The following is an 18,031-nucleotide window of genomic DNA, read 5'->3' on the forward strand; positions in this document are numbered from 1 at the left end:
GACAGAGCGAGACTAAGCCTCAAAAAAAAAAAAAAAAAAAAAAAAAAAAAAAAAGACTTCCAAACTGTAAAATGAACTCAATTTATTATGTAAGTACACCAAGTGTTTTGTTAACAATAGTCCTTTGCTAAACTGAAACATAGTAAAAAGCTTGTTGGTATAAAACCACTATAAAGCCAGAAGTTTCTAACTCTGTCCAAAGACTGTAATCCTATGAATAGGGTCCTTTCACTCAGCAGCAGCTGTGAACAACGTTGGTTTCCAGGGCAAAGCCTCTGCATAGTTACTAACCCTTCCCTAAAACCACTTTCCAAATGTGACCTTACATACAACTCAATAAGAAAGGCTATTTTGCACTGTTCTGATAACATCTGTGAAACATGAGTTATGATACTGTATTCTGGCTTTTTATTTCTTAGCACCCATTAATAAACTTTTATGGATACTACACTCAACCATTAGTAAAACTGTTACTGATAAGAACTTACATTATGACATAATTTTAAAATTTCACCTCTTATTATAAAATAACTTGACACAAATAAGGGATTGAGAAAAGCTAGTAGTTTAAATTAATCCCATGATAGAAGCTAGTAATAGATTCCTTCTTGCCTAATTACAAATGTTTAGGTAATTCCAAAAATTGAGAAGCAACACTCTTCCAGCTTTCTTTGCATCAGAATTTCATTACAGATAATTTATCAATATCTTAGTCATTACAATTAATTCATAAAATTACAATTTAAATAATTACTTTTGAGGAACTTGGTATTATAAGAAATGCTTTCAAAAGAAAAATCCAGGCCGGGCACAGTGGCTCATGCCTGTAATCCCTGCACTTTGGGAGGCTGAGGCGGGGGGATCACAAGGTCAAGAGATCGAGACTATCCTGGCTAATATGGTGAAATCCCATCTCCACTAAAAATACAAAAAATTACCCAGGCATGGTGACAGGAGCCTATAGTCCCAGCTACCCAGGAGGTTGAGGCAGAAGAATTGCTTGAGCCCGGGAGACGGAGGTTGCAGTGAGCTGAGACTGCACCACTGCACACTCCAGCCTGGGTGACAGAGCGAGAGAGTGTCTCAAAGAAAAAAGAAAAAGAAAAATCCAACAGTCTGCTTTCCCTGAAGGATGCTTAACCAGCCATAAATAAACTAACAAGAGATACCTCTTTAACCCAAACTATCAAACATTGTATTTTTTCTCACAGTAACCTCCGAAGTTAATTTTAAGCAAATAGGATACATTAAAAGGGCAGCAAGATATAATGATCAACTTTATTAGTTCCACTATCTCGGAACAGTATTTTGTTTGGCTGATGAGAGATGTGCCTAACTGAAATTCTACTACACACAAAAAATTTCACAAAAATTTGGTTAATGAGGAAAGTATACAAGATGATGATGTGCAATGAGGACTTTAGTTTACTGAACGATTTTTTCTTTTTTTTTTTTGAGATAGAGTCTCACTTTGTCTCCCAGGCTGGAGTGCAGTGCCGCAACCTCGGCTTGCTGCACCCTCCTCCTCCCGGGTTCAAGTGATTCTCCTGCCTCAGCCTCCAGAGTAGCTGAGATTGCAGGTGGACGCCACCACACCTGGCTAATTTTTTTTCGTATTTTTAGTAGAGACAGGGTTTCACCATGTTGTCCAGGCTGGTTTTGAACTCCTGACCTCATGTGATCCACTGGCCTGGGCCTCCCAAAGTGCTAGGATTACAGGCGTAAGCCACCGTGCCTGGCCGATCACTCCTATTTTTATTTATCAAAAGATAAGAGTAAGCCATAAAGTCTGTCAAGATCCTGAAGATGGAAATGCTGAATAGTCCAAAAAAAAAAAAAAATTGGATGAGTGTCTACTACATATACAATAAAGTCCTGACACCTGCAGAATAGAGTAAAATATCCAAGTAAAAGAATATTATTTTTTGGGATCAGGCACAGTGGCTCACACCTTAGTCCCAGCACTTTGGGAGGCCAAAGCAGGCAGATCACCTGAGCTCAGGAGTTTGAGACCAGCCTGGCTAAAACGGTGAAACCCTGCCTCTACTAAAAATACAAAAATTAGCAGGGCAAGACGGCACGTGCCTATAATCTCAGCTACTAGGGAGGCCGGGGCACAAGAATTGCTTGAACCTGGGAGCCACAGGTTGCAGTGAGCCAAGATGGCGCCACTGCACACCAGTCTGGGTGACAGAGCGAGACTAAGCCTCAAAAAAAAAAAAAAATTACTTTTCAAACATGTTCAGTAATGTCTAAACTAAATCCAATTTGTATACTTGTGAACGTTAAACACAACAAAATTGCAGAGAGTTTAAATAACTAAATGCTGAACAAGTCTTACCTTTTCTCTTTTGGCCTGAAAATCTGTGATATCTATCCCACTCCTATCAAGAGGCTGAAAAATAAAAATACTATTAGAATAGATGAGGAGTTATGAAAAATAACATTTTTTTTTTCTTTTTGAGATGGAGTCTCACTCTGTTGCCCAGGATGGAGTGCAGTGGCACAATCTCAACTCACTGCAACCTCTGCCTCTCAGGTTCAAGCGATTCTCCTACCTCAGCCCCCCAAGTAGCTGGGACTACAGGTGTGCACCACCATACCCAGCTAATTTTTGTATGAACAATATCTTTTTAAAAGGTTTAAATTTCAACTTACAGAATTCAGAGGAGAAGAAACAATGGATGGAATCCTTTTTGCATCCTGTTAATGTTGAAAAAATAACAAAATTAAGATTTTTCAATAATACCAGGTTTTGTTACACTCCTGCATTAATTGTGATTTTAAAAATTTACCGCTAAAGGGCTAGACATCTTCTCTAAAGACTGCAATATTCGCCGAGCTGTTGAACTGGTCACACCATAAGATTGTGCACTGAGTTGCTTAGCTTTCATTTGTCTTCTAACTGGTGCCTGTAAAGTAAACCCTATATTATTTATTGCAACACAAAATCTAAGGCACATATTTCACACAATGAAAACATTTACAAGATAGAATGGATGTCCAAAGTAAAACAAGATTTAATGCGTTAACAGCAATTTATCTCTGGGTGGGGTCATTAAAAGTTCAATTTTTTTCTTCATGCCTTTATTGGAAATCCAATTCTCTGATTGAGAAATTATCTTTACAACAACAAAAGAATGATAAGACAGCATGCACCATTCTAAAGAAAAGTCTGGGCCAGGCGCGGTGGCTCATGTCTCTAATCCCAGCACTTTGGGAGGCTGAGGTGGGTGGATCACCTGAGGTCAGTAGTTCAAGACCAGCCAGGCCAACATGGTGAAACTCCATCTCCACTAAAAATACAAAATTTAGCTGGGCGTGCTGGTGGGCACCTGTACTCCCAGCTACTCAGGAGGCTGAGGCAGAAGAATTGCTTAAATCCAGAAGTGGAGGTTGCAGTGGGCTGAAATTGCGCCACTGCACTCTAGCCTGGATAACAGAGTGAGACTCCATCTCAAAAAGAAAAAAAGTCTACCAGTTATGTCACATGGGGTAAATGGAGCAATTGATAAAAAGTTCTAGTATTACCTTAGATCCATTTTTCCATAATATTTAAATCAAAGAACATTAATAAAAACTGAATTAAGATATCAGTTATCCTAAGCATTAAATAACATTCAATTAGAGTAAATTCCAAGATGGCTAAACAAAGAGATGGTAGATTCTACTGCAACGAAAACCTAAAATTTTAATACTAACCACTTGTTTCTCAGAAGTTAATATAACAGGCTGGGCACAGTGGCTCACGCAGTGTATCCTGTGACCCTGTTAAACTCACTTATTAGTTGTGGTAGCTTTTTTGGTAGTTTCTTTGGATTTTCTATGTAGATAAGCAAGTTATCTGTGTATAGGAATAATACCCTTTCCAATCTGCATGTCTTGATTTTTGTGCCTACTGCACTGGCTAGCACCTGTGGTATGATGTTAAACAGTAGCAGTGATAGCAGGCATCCTTGCTCGCTTCCTCACACCATTAAGTATGATGTCAGATGATTTTTTTGTGGATGCACTTTATCAGGTAGAAGGATCTCATCTATTCCTAGGTTTGTTGAAAATTTGTATCATGACTAAATGTTGGATTTTTTAAAAAATATTTTATATATCTATAGAAATGTTCATATAGTACTCTTTAGATTGTTTACATGGTAAATCCCATTAATTTTTTTTTTTTTTTTTTTGAGATGGGAGCCTCACTCTGTTGCCCAGGCTGTAGTGCAGTGGCGTAATCTCGGCTCACTGTAACCTCCGACTCCCAGGTTCAAACAATTCTCCTGCCTCAGCCTCCTGAGGATCTGGGATTACAGGCATGCGCCACTGCATCCGGCTAATTTTTGTATTTTTAGTAGAGATGGGGTTTCACCATGTTGGCCAGGCTGGTCTCGAACTCCTGACTTCAGGTGATGTAAGGCCTCTCAAAGTGCTGGGAACACAGGCATGAGCCACCACACCCGTCACAATCCCATTAATTTTCAAATGTTGAGTCAACCTTGCCTTCCCAGGAAAAACCCCACTTGATCATGATGCAGTTTCCTTTTCAAATTTGTTGGATTCCATTTACAAATATTTTTGTTGAGAAGGTGTGTGTCTATAATCCATAAGAAATAATAGTCTGTTGCTGTCTTCCAATGTCTTTGTCTGATTTTGGTCTCGGGGTAACAATGTTGGCCTCATAAAAGGTACTGGGGGAAGTGTTCCCTACTCTCCTACTATACATAAGAGTTTGTGAAGAATTGGTATTATTTCTTTCTAAAATGTTTGGTAGGATTCACCAGGGAAGCTATCTGAGCCTGAAGCTTCTTTGCTGGAACCTATTTTAAATTATGAACTCAATTCATTGAAAAGATAATACTATTTAGGCTACATATTCTTGACTAATACCAAATAACAAAAGTCTAACAAAGTATGTTCAAGATCTGAATGCTGAACACTACAAAACACTGATGAAAAAAATTTATAAACCACCTAAATGGGAAGATACACCATGTTCATGGTTTGGAAGACTCTCTTTTTGTTAAGATGCCTGTTCTCACCAAATTGGTCTTTAGACTCAAATGCAATCTCAATCATGGTTGGACATGCTGGCTCATACCTGTAATACCAGCACTTTTGGGAGGCCAAGGTGGGCAGATCACCTGAGGTCAGGAGTTTGAGACCAGCCTGGCCAACATGGTAAAACCCCATCTCTACTAAAAATACAAAAATTAGCAGGACATGGTGGTGTGTGCCTGTAGTCCCAGCTACTCGGGAGGCTGAGGCAGGAAAACTGCTTGAACCCGGGAGGTGGAGGTTGCGGTGAACCAACATCATGCCACAGCATTTCAGCCTGGGTGACAGAGCAAGATTCCATCTCAAAAATAAAAAAAACCAATTCCAATCAAAATCCTAGCAGACTGTAGAAACAAGCCAGTTTTAGATTTTTATAGAAAAGCAAAGAACCTAAAAAAGCCAAAATAAGCTTGAAAAAAGAACAAAGTTGGACTACTCATATCACCTAATTTTAAGACCTACCGGAAGCCTACAGCAATCAAGACAGTGCAGTGTTGGCAAAAGGAAAGACACACAGATCAATGGGTGGTGGCCGAAAGTCCAGAAATAAAGCCATGTGAACCGGATTTCAACAAAGGTGCAGGCCAGGCATGGTGGTTCATGCTTGTAATCCGAACACTTTGGGAGGCCAACACAGGAGGATCGCTTGAGCCCAGGAGTACACTACCAGCCTAGGCAACTTAGTGAGACCATCGCTACCAAAAAAAAAAATTTAGCTGGGAATGGTGGTCCACGCCTGTGGTCCCAGCTCTCAGGAGGCTAAAGTGGGAAGATCACTTGAGCCCAGAAGGTTCTGGTTGAAGTGAGCCGTGATCGTGCCACTGCACTCCAGCCTGTGTGACAGAGCAAGGTCCTGTCTCAAAACAAAAACACAAAACAATGATGGTGCAAAAGCTATTCAATGAACAGTCTTTTTAACAAATAACACTAGAACAATTGCACACCCATATGTTTAAAAAAAGAAACAAAACCTTGGCCAGGCACACCTGTAATCTCAGCACTTTGGGAGGCTGCAGCAGGAGGACTGCTTGAGCCCAGGAGGACTGTTTGAGCCCAGGAGTTCAAGATCAGCCTGAGCAACATAGTAAGACTCCCATCTGTAATTTTTTAAAAAAACCTTTTAATTTAGAAAATAAAATGAACCTTGACCAATACCCTATACCACACACACAAAGTTATTCAAAATCAATCACAGGCATACATTAAAACCTAAAACTGTAAAACTTGTAGAAGAAAACATACGAGAAAATCTTTGTGACATGGGATTAAGTAAAAATGTCTCAGATATGACACCAAAAGCATGAAATCATTGACAATACACACACACACACACACACACACACACAAAAGATGTCAACAAAAGTAAAACTTCTGGCCGGGAGTGGTAGCTCATGCCTGTAATCCCAGCACTTTGGGAGGCCGAGGCGGGTGGATCACAAGGTCAGGAGTTTGAGACCAGCCTGGCTAAGATGGTGAGACACTCTATCTCTACTAAAAATGCAAAAATCAGTCGGGTATGGTGGCAGGCACCTGTTATCCCAGCTACTCAGGAGGCTGAGGCAGAGAACTGCTTGAATCCAGGAGGCAAAGAGTGCACCACTGCACTCAATCGTGGGCGACAGCACAAGACTCTGGCTCAGGAAAAAAAAAAAAAAAAAATCTGTTCTTCAAAAGACACTGTTAAGATACACCACAGAATGGGAGAAAATATTTGCAAAACATATAACAAAGTATTTGTACCCTGAAAAATGAACTCTCTCAAAATTTATTAAGAAAATAACCCAATTTTCAAACAGGTGGAAGATTTTGAACAGAGACTTCATCAAAGAAGATATTTCACCAAAAGATGGGCTGATAGCAAATAAGCACCAAATAAACACCTGAAAAGACATTCAACATCATTAGTCACTAGGGAAGTACAAATTAAAATCACAAGTTGGGGTTACCACTACATGCCTGCTAGAATAGCAAAAACAAACAAAAAAACCTGACACCACCAAGTGCTGACAAGGATGCACACCAACTCGTACATTACTAGTCAGAACCAAACCCGGTACCAGCCATTCTGGAAAACGGTTTGGCAGTTTATTATAAAGTTTACTGAATACTTACCATATGACCCATCAATTCAACTCCTAGGTATTTGTATTTACCCAAGAGATGAAAATGAATGCTCACAAAAAACATTCACAGCAGCTTCATTCATAGTTGTCAGAAACTGGAAACAACTCAGTGTCTTTTCACTAGTGAATAATAAACCAACTGTATTAACCATACTACTCAGCAATAAAAAGGAACTACTAAAAGATGCAAAAACAGATGAATCTCAAATGCATTATGCTTAGCAGAATAAGCCAGACTCAAAAGGCTACATATGACTAAATGTATATGACATCCTGGAAAAGCCAAAACTACAGAGAAAGAAAACAAATCAGTGGTTGCCAGAGGGTGGTAGGAGGAGGAAGGATTGACTCAAGAGATACATAAGGTAATGTTCTGGGTTGATGAAAATGTCTGATCAATATTTGATTGCAGAAGTGGTTATATACATAATAATGTGTTTTGTTAAAACTCAAATACTATAAAACAATGGCAAATTTTAATATGTGTAATTTATACCTCATTTAAAAAAACAGAATCACATTTCTTGAGATACACACACATATCTAATACATAAAACATTCACATACGTCTAAATAATGTCTACATATGCTAAATGAAAAAAATATAACCTATAGCTGTTATTTTCCCAAAGAATAATATTAAATCAAAACTACTGGCCAGGCGCAGTGGTTCACGCCTGTAATCCTAACACTTTGAAAGGCCGAGGATGGAGGATCACAAGGTCAAGAGATCAAGATCATCCTGGCCAACACAGTGAAACCTGTCTCTACTAAAAATACAAAAAATTAGCTGGGCGTGGTGGCGTGTGGCTGCACTCCCAGCTACTTGGGAGGCTGAGGCAGGAGCATCGGCTGAAACCAAGAGGCAGAGGTTGCAGTATGGGCTGAGATCATGCCACCATACTCCAGCCTGGGCAACAGAGCCAAGACTATCTTAAAAATAAATAAATAAAAGAAAATAAAAAATAAATCGGCCAGGCGCGGTGGCTCACGCCTGTAATCCCAGCACTTTGGGAGGCTGAGGTGGGCAGATCACAAGGTCAGGAGATCGAGACCATCCTGGCTAACACAGTGAAACCCCGTCTCTACTAAAAATACAAAAAATTAGCCGGGCACGGTGGTGGGCACCTGTGGTCCCAGCTACTCGGGAGGCTGAGGCAGGAGAATGGCATGGGCCAGGGAGGTGGAGCTTGCAGTGAGCCGAGATCATGCCACTGCACTCCAGCCTGGGCGACAGAGCAAGACTCCGCCTCAAAAAATAAAAAATAAAAAAAAACAAATCAAAACTATTTTTTTGAGCACAAAGTAATTTATTATCCAGCTAAAGTGGAAAAAAAAAAAAAGTCATCAACCCTTCTATTGGAACCTACCTGATAAGGTGTATTTCGTAGTTTAGACTGTCTTACAGCAGCCGCTGCCCCACCGTATGTTGTTTTTCCAGGATAAAAAGGAGAGTCTCCAAGCTGACTGGTTTTAAGGACTGAAGAATTCCCAAGTGACTGCACAGAAACACAATGATAAATTATAAGCCATATGAACCCAGGAGGTGGAGGTTGCAGGGAGCTAAGATAGTGCTGCTGCACTCAAGCCTGGGCAACAGAGAAAGACTCTTGTCTCAAAAAAAAAAAAAAAATATATATATATATGCAATAAACACTCAAGACTAATGTGATTAAATCCAACCCAGCTAGTACTCACAGGGGAAAGTGTTCCAAAGGCAGACAAGTTGAATGCTGGTTTTTTTGAGCTGGTGGCAGTGTGCTGCGAGAGTGAGTGAGAACGTTCAGCTTCTGGGGACCACAGAGGTGGCAATGAAGTGTTCTTTGAAACAGTTATATCTGAAACAAAATTACATAATCCACAGTGATAACACCAATACAAGATCCCAGATTTCTGTAAATACAAAAATTATATCCAAGTCAGGAAAAAAAAAAATCCCATAAAATTTAATTTTACTACCCAAATTATGTACTACCACATGTCAAGAATACCTTTATCAGAAGCTCTTGAAGAAAAACCACTGGTAGTTGAGATGTTATCATCATCATGCTGAGAGGTAGAATCTTTAATTTCCTTTACAAGGGAAAATCCCGAACTGCCAATTGGGAATGCCGAGGATGTAGATGGCTGACAGTGTAATGCAGGGGATTCCAACATGGAGAAATTCAGATGGCTCCGATGAAGAGAAGGCCTTGTTAACACATCTGGATAATTTGAAGCAGTACTAGTTGTTGAAGGTTCTTAAAAGAAAAGTATTAATATTATGAATATACAACTTAGAGCAACATACTACCACAAATGGTTTTTACTTTAAGAAAACACATTATAGTATATAATAGCTTCAATTCAAATCACTGAGGCCTCCCATAATAAGCCCAATATAACATACTCCTAGCCAAAACAAAGTTTCAACTAAAATTAATTTAAATGACAGCTATTTTTTTTAAACCAGTAAGAGTGATGTGATATGATAAAACAGTTGAAATACAACTATTTTTTGCCAGTTGATTAAACCCATTCACTTTTTTGATGGTGTATTTTGTAATACAGAAAATAACCTGTGCCTTATTTATAGTCCTATCATTCTGAGACCATAAAAAATAAGTTATACCCATATTTTGATACTGTCGCTTTTATTTCAGTATGTCTAATCTTGACTCCCATCTGAAATTAGTTATGATGCAGGAGTAAAGAAAGGATTCAGCTTCACTGTTTTCCAAATGGTTAGCCTGTTTATAACCTAAGGTAATCTCTTAAATAAGCTATCCTTTCCTCAATGATTGAGAAGCCACTGTTACCACATACTAAACCACACTAACTTCCAAGAGTCTTTATTCCTCCCTTCCTCTAATGATGTATCTTTATACTTCCGTACGAGTACCAAATGTTTGAAATATTATGCTTTATAATAAATTTAATGCCTGTTGAAGTTACTGCAGCCCACCTTCCCTTTATTAAAATATGAAATTATTAAAATAAGTTCTTTTTCAGAATTTATTTGTTTTCAGGGACATTTTCAAAAACTTTAGAATTGTTTCTAGAGTTCCCCAAAAAGAGGCCTCCAGTTAGGATGGAATAACTGGACCAGATCAGCCCTTCTACTGTAAACAACTATAAGACTGGAGAAAAAATATGAAGCTACTGCTTTCAGATAGTGGAAAACAGCACAAAAACTCACAAGGTGAGCCCTACGATTACCCAGCTCTCTGTCTAAGAACATTTTCAGACCTTGAACAGACACCTAAAGTCAAGTAACGCAGAGCAGGAAGAAATCCGAATTCAGGGCACTGGAGAGTAGGGAACTGTGCAGAGAGGGTCTCCCAGAAATCCACATGGGAGTGTCCAGTGAGCGGACAGGCTGTACATACTCATAGCAAGACCACCTAAGCCTTACGCAGCAGCTGCTATGGAGTTGAGAAAACAGAGATATTAGACAGTGTACCGTGCTAGGGGAAAAAACAATGCTGAAGACTCTCAAGTTTTAGGGCCGCCAGAATTTAGAGATCTCATTAACAACGGCATTCAGCTGATATAAGGAGTAAGTATATAACTAAAGTAAGATATACTATACATCTCTCCTAAAAAGCCACAGGGGAGACAGAGCTTGGAGGCTAAGGCCCACCACATTGGGAGGCTTAGGAAACACCCTGGACTCCCCACAAATATACATTAACACAGCACAAAACGACAACTACGAAAGTTCAAAATTATCATTAACTGAACTGCCTGCTAAAAACAAGAACCAACACTCTTCAGAGGAAGATGACAGAACCAAGAGTCTCTACACATTATCATTCAAAATGCCAATATAGTCAAAACTCAATGTATAGAAAAAAGAAAACTGTGATCGATGCACAGGGTAGGGGGATAGGGGAAAGTAGGTGTTAGAAACTTTAACCAAAGGTAGCAGACAAAAACCTTAAAATATTTAGCATAACAAGACTTTAAAGCAGCTATTTGGAATACATTCAAAGTTCCTAAAAGAGCCCTTAAAATTATTTTGACTAGGATCACACTGAATTTAAGGTTTTTAAAAAGAACTGGTATCATTCCCAACACTGCTTTTCTACCCACCTTTCCTTTGGTTCAGATCTGCTTTATGACCCTCAGTGGAACTTAAGAGAATTTCTTCTTCTAGAGTGTCACACACTTCTTGTTAAAGTATATGATTTTTTTTTTTTTTTGAGACAGTCTCACTCCGTCGCCCAGGCTAGAGTGCAGTGGCAATCTCAGCTCACTGCAACCTCCACCACCGAATTGTCTGATACTGCAAATGGGATCCTTTCTTCTTTCATGTTTTCTAATTGGCTACTGCTTAAACAAGAGAGTAGTCAGGTATTTTTCCATATTAACTTTGTGTCAATTGCTACAGTTTTCTTATTCTAACATGTTACCACATCCCCATAACTAGTTATATTCTTAATATCTAGAAGTGGTGATAATGGACTTCTACCTTATTCCCAACTTTAATGAGATTGCTTCTAATGTTTCATCATTAAATATGATTCTAGGTTGGGTACAGTGGCTCACACCTGTAATCCCAGTACTTTGGGAGGCCAAGGCAGGCAGACGACTTGAGATCAGGAGTTCAAGACCAGACTGGCCAACACGGCAAAATCCCATCTCTACTAAAAGTATAAAAATTACCCAGGAGGCCGGGCGCGGTGGCTCAAGCCTGTAATCCCAGCACTTTGGGAGGCCGAGACGGGCGGATCACGAGGTCAGGAGATCGAGACCATCCTGGCTAACACTGTGAAACCCCGTCTCTACTAAAAAATACAAAAAACTAGCCGGGCTAGGTGGCGGGCACCTGTAGTCCCAGCTACTTGGGAGGCTGAGGCAGGAGAATGGCATAAACCCGGGAGGCGGAGCTTGCAGTGAGCTGAGATCCGGCCACTGCACTCCAGCCCGGGCGACAGAGCAAGACTCCGTCTCAAAAAAAAAAAAAAAAAAAAAAAAAATTACCCAGGCATGGTGGCACATGCCTGTAATTCCAGCTACCTGCGAGGCTGAAGCATGAGAATCGTTTGAACCTGGGAGGCAGAGGTTGCAGTGAGCTGAGATCGTGCCACTGCATTTCAGCCTGGTTGACAGAGCCCTATGTCTCAAAAAAAAAAAAAAAAAAAAAAAGATTCTTGTCTTTGGTTTGAAAAACTGACATGCTAAGGAAGTAACAGTTTCTAAACTCCAAATAGAAACAAAGAGTGAATTTTAAATTTTAGCAAATGTCTATTTACTAAAAAGCAAAAATAAGATCATTTTACCTAGTAACATGGTAAACTATATTAAATCCTGAATGACTACTTGCATTCCTTGATTAATGCTCTCCTCAGTAAGTATTTTGTGATGTGCTGCTAGACTGTATTTGCCATTCTGCAGTGTTCTTCTGTGTGCTATCTTCCTAAAAAATTGTCTTGGCTGGACACAGTGGCTCACGCCTGTAGTCCCAACATTTTAGGAGGCCAACGCAGGAGGATCACTTGAGCCCAGGAGTTCGAGACCAGCCTGGGCAACAAACTGTGACTTCATCTCTACTAAAAATTTAAAAAGTCAGCTGGGTGTGGTTGCACACACCTGCAGTCCCAGCTACTCAGGAGGCTGAGGTGGGAGGATCACTTGAGCCCAGGAGTTCAAAGCTACAGTAAGCTCTGATGGCACCACTGCACTCCAGTCTGACCAATATAGCAAGACTATCTCATAAATCCTTAAACAATTAAACAATTCTAGATTATTTAGTTCCAAAGTACTGTAACAAAAAAAAAAGCAAGCTGCAGATAAAAACACTCAACAAACTAAGACTAGAAGGAAACTACAACATAATAAAAGCCATATATGCAAAACCACACTAACATCATACTCAATGATAAAAGACTGAAAGATTTTTCTCTAAGACCAGAAGGCAAAGCTTCTCACTTTCCCCACTTCTATTCAACATAGTATTGTAAATTCTAGTCACAGCAATAAGAGAAATAAATAAAACACATCTAAATTGGAAAAGAAAAAGTAAAAAGTCATGTTTGCAGTTGATATAATCTTACATGTAAATAACAGTGAAGATTCAGTCAAAAGCTGTTAGAACAAATTTAGCCAAGTACCAGGATACAAAAATCAACACACAAAAAAATTTGTTTCTATGCACTAATAATGAACAATCTGAAAAGTAAATTAAGAAAACAATTTCATTTATAATAGCATCAAAAAGAATAAAATATTTAGGAATGAACCAAGGTAAAAGATGTGCACACAGAAACTACAAAATAGTACTAAAAGGAAGAAAATATAAATAAACGGAAAAATATCCCACGTACGTGGACTACAAGACTAAATATTGTTGGGATGTCAATACTATTCAAAGCAATCTATCTACAGATTCAATAGTCTCTATCTAAATCCCAAAGACGTTTTTTGCAGAAATAGAAAACTCATCCTAAAATTCATATGAAATCTCAAGGAACCTCAAAATGCCAAAATAATCTTTAAAAACAACAAAGTTGGAGGTCTCATGCTTTCTGATTTTAAAACTTATTACAGAAGTACAGTAATGAAAACAATGTGGCACTGGTGAGAGAAAACAGGAGGTGGGATGTTGTTTCTCCTTCACTTATTTTTTTTTTTCTCCTCCTCACAAAACCCATAACATCACCTCGCTGATATTATACATGCTAACCCTGAGGGTTTAGTCACACACAAAGAAAACAGCCATTCTTCGGTGCTCTCATAATGTGTAACCATACCTTTTAAAGAATTCCAGGAATTGGTCTTAGGAGATCCAAAACCAAACCAAGGTTGCAAAGTCCACCTCAGGAAGGAATGCGAAAGAATTGATTTACAGCATTGTTGCCACCAGCGAGACCCCTACTGGAAATAATCATCGCAACCAGATATGCTGCCTTGCATACCCTACCCTGTAGGTGCTTTGCCCAGCCCAGCCTGCATACCTTACTCCATGTCAATTCCTGTGCTTTGCCTAATAAAAAAATTCCTACTGGCTTTTTCCGGGAAGCCAGGAAGAGGATCCTTGAGCCTCACCTCCATTGTTTCCCTTGTGCTCAAGCAGAAGCCCTGAAATAAAAGTCCTGTCTGGGAAATCTGCTTGGCTCCGTGTTAATTTCCATTACATGGGAAACCAAAGGGCCTGTGGTCTGTAATACTAGAATAAAGACAAACAATATAGACCATGCAAGTGAACACAGGGCCCAGAAACAAACTACCATATTTGATCAAACGATCTTCAACAAGGATTTCAAGACCACTCAATGGGAAAAAGATGGTCTCTTCCTTAAATGGTTTGAAAAACTGGATATCCACATGGAAAAGAATGAACCCTTATCTTGAACCATATACGAAAATTAACTCTAAATGGATTAAAGACCAAAGTGTAACACCCAAAACTAAAAAACTTTCAGAAGAAAACAGATTTTCAGGATATGAGATTTGACAATGATTTATTAAATATGACACTAAAAGCACAGGCCACAGAAACAAAAATAGGACTACATCAAATGTAAAAACTTTTATGCATCAAAGGATGTAATCAACAGAGTAAAAGGCCAACCTACAGGATGGGAGAAAATATCCACAAATTATATATGTGATAAGAGATTAATATCCAGAACATAGAAAGAACTCCAACCCCCAGTGAAAGTGGCTTTTATCAAAAACGCAATAATGGATACTGGTGAGGATGTAGAAAAAGGAGAATCCTTGTACACTGTTGTTGGTGGGAATGTCAATTAGTACAGCCGTTATGGAGAACATCATTGAGGTTTCTCACAAAAACTAAAAGTAGAACCACAATATGATCCAGCAATCCCACTGCTGGGTATATATCCAGGATAAAGGAAACTAGTATATCAAAGAGATAATCTGCACTCACATGTTTACTGCAGCACTATTCACAATAGCCAAGATGTGGAATTGACCTAAGTATCCATCCACAAATGAATGGACAAAGAAACTGTGCTACATATACACAATGGAGTATTATTCAGCCATTAAAAAAAAAAGAATTAAATCTTGCCATTTGCAATAATATAGATGGAACTGCAGAACATCACATTAAGTGAAATAAGCCAGGCACAAAAAGACAACTATCACATGTTCTCAAATGTGACAGCTTAAAAAAAAAAAAGGGGGGGGGGACTATTCCATGGAGACAAAGAATGGAATGACGATTACCAGTAGGGAACTCATGGAGACAGAGAACAGAATGATGGTTACCAGAAGATAGAAAGGGCTGTGGTGAACGGGAGATAAACAGAGGACACAAAAATACAGTTAGAAGGAGTAAGATCTAGTGTTTGGTAGCATACAATACAGCAAATATAACAACAATTCATCATCTTATTTCAAAATACCTAAAACAGTGGAATTAGAACGTTGCTAACACAAAGAAATAATAAATTCTAGGGGTAATGGACATCCCAATTACCCTGATTTGATCAGTACACATTGTATGTTTATATCAAAATATTACATGTACCCCATATATGTGTACAAATATTATGTATCTATAATAATTAAAAATAAACTTTTAAAAAAGGCAAATCCAAGCAAAAAATAAAAAAGAATTCCTACAACCCCCTCCCCCCAAAAAAGAAGTTGATTAAAAAGTGGGCAAAGAACCGAAATAGGCATTTCTCTAAGATTACAGACAGATGGCCAAAAAGTATATGAAAAGATGTTCAACATCACTAACCATCAGAGAAATGCAAATTAAAACCACAGTGAGATAACATTTCATACCCATCAGGGCAGCTATTAACAAGAAAAGGGAAAATAAATGTTAGTAAGAATGTGAAGAAATTGTACACTGTCAGTGGGAATATAAAACAGTTGCAGCCACTCTGGAAATAGTAATTTCTCAAAAAATTAAGGACAGAATTTCCTTATGATCTAGCAGCCACTCTGGGTATATACCCAAAGGAACTGAAAGCAAGGTCTCAAAGAGATTTGTGTGCTCATGTTCACAGCAGCATCATTCACAAGAGCCAATAGGTAGATGCAACTCAAATCTCCATCAACAGACAAATGGATAAGCAAAATGTGATATATACATTCAATATATTATTCTGCCTTAAAAAGGAAATTGTGATACATGCTACAATATGAATAACCTTGAAGGCATTATGCTAAGTGAAATAAAGCCAATAACAAAGACAAATGCTGTATGATTAACATGAGGTACATGAGGTAAACATTAATTAACATGAGGTACATGAGATAAACATTAATTAACATGAGGTACTTAACAGAGAGAGTACTGTAGAACTGTGACTGGCAGGGCCTGAGGGGAGAGAGGAAATGAGGGGGTATTGTTCAATGGGTATAGACTTTCAGTTTTGTAAGATGAAAAATTCTGAGATGAAAAGTGGTAATGGTTGCGCAATAATGAGAATATATTTAAAGTCACTGAACAGTGCACTGCAAAATAACATAAATTATATGTTATATATATTTTACCGCGATTCCATCGGTTAAAAAGACAATAATTTTTTAAAATAATTATTCATTAAAAATCCTATTTTAAAAATCTGATAAGAGTATCTAAATTTATTTTATATATAATAATTTATTATCAGGAGGACTCAGGTTAACAGAGATACTGGGCTGGGTGTGATGGCTCACGCCTGTAATGCCAGCACTTTGGGAGGCTGAGGCAGGCAGATCACGAGGTCAGGAGATCGAGACCATCCTGGCTAACACGGTGAAACCCCATCTCTACTAAAAATACAAAAAATTAGCCGGGCATGGTGGTGGGTGCCTGTAGTCCCAGCTACTTGGGAGGCTGAGGCAGGAGAACAGCGTGAACCCGGGAGGCAGAGGTTGTAGTGAGCCGAGATCATGCCACTGCACTCCAGCCTGGGTGACAGAGCAAGAATCTGTCTCAAAACAAAACAAAACTAAACTAAACAAAACAAAATAAAACAAAACAAAACACCAGAGATACTGTCTGGGGCTTAGAAATCCACTGGCAGAGGTATCTAAACCAATCAGCATTTACACATAATAAATATTTCAATTTATCTGCAATCAGGATTTACATACACATAGGCGGAAATGTTTCCTGGGGTATCAAGTATTCCAATATTACTGTAGTATATTATACTACGAAAATGCTTTTTACTTATCCCATTCTCTCATCCCTGCATCAGTTTCTCCTATAGGAGAAAAGTGACAGCATAATTTTCCAACTCTTGGCAGACATCAACTACATCTAGTATATACACACACCAAAGAGGAAAAAGAAATCCAACACAGGCCAGGTATGGTGGCTCATGCCTATAATCCTAGCACTTTTAGGAGGCTGAGGCAGGAGGATCACTCGAGGCCAGGAGTTCAAGACCAGCCTGGGCAACATAGCGAGGCCTCCTCCCCTACTAAAAATTTTTAAAACATAGCTAGGCATGGCAGCACGCTCTTGTAGTCCCAGCTACCTGGGAGGGTGAGGAGGAGAATGTAAAGTGAGTCATACCGTTTTTTGTTTCCCAAGGCATACAAAAGTTATGTTTACACTACACTATAGCCTATTAAGTGTGCAATAGCATTATGACAATAAAAACAATGTACCTACTTTAAAAAAATAATTGCTAACAAATAACAATCTGCTGAGCCTTTAGAAAGTCATAATCTTTTAGGTGGTGGTAACAGGTCTTTGCCTCAATGTTGATGGCTACTGACTGATCCGGGTGATGAGTACTAAAGGCTGCGGTGGTAGTGGCAATTTCTTAAAATAAGACAACAATGAAGTCTGCCTCATCGATTGACTATTCCTTTAACAAAAGATTTCTCTGTGGCATGCAATGTTTTTGATAGCATTCTAACTGCAGAATTTTCTTTTTTTTTTCTTTTTTTTTTTT

The 18,031-nt window shown here is 38.8% G+C and overlaps 1 protein-coding gene across 1 annotated transcript in view; it reads right to left on the reverse strand.

Moving 5' to 3' along the window:
• The window catches only part of NUP153 (nucleoporin 153kDa), a 95,152-nt gene that overhangs the window by 50,800 nt on the left and 26,321 nt on the right, over positions 1-18,031 (reverse strand). Inside the window, exons 3-9 of the mRNA XM_011962916.1 lie at positions 11,277-11,306; positions 9,164-9,412; positions 8,871-9,010; positions 8,543-8,671; positions 2,796-2,912; positions 2,659-2,703; positions 2,342-2,395 (exon numbers count right to left, since the gene is read on the reverse strand). Of these exons, the coding sequence (XP_011818306.1) occupies positions 2,342-2,395; positions 2,659-2,703; positions 2,796-2,912; positions 8,543-8,671; positions 8,871-9,010; positions 9,164-9,412; positions 11,277-11,306 (764 nt within the window). The remainder of the gene's footprint in view (positions 1-2,341; positions 2,396-2,658; positions 2,704-2,795; positions 2,913-8,542; positions 8,672-8,870; positions 9,011-9,163; positions 9,413-11,276; positions 11,307-18,031) is intronic.

This window comes from Colobus angolensis, unplaced genomic scaffold (genome assembly GCF_000951035.1).
Source record: "Colobus angolensis palliatus isolate OR3802 unplaced genomic scaffold, Cang.pa_1.0 Scaffold6, whole genome shotgun sequence".
NCBI classification, from domain to species: Eukaryota; Metazoa; Chordata; class Mammalia; order Primates; family Cercopithecidae; genus Colobus; species Colobus angolensis.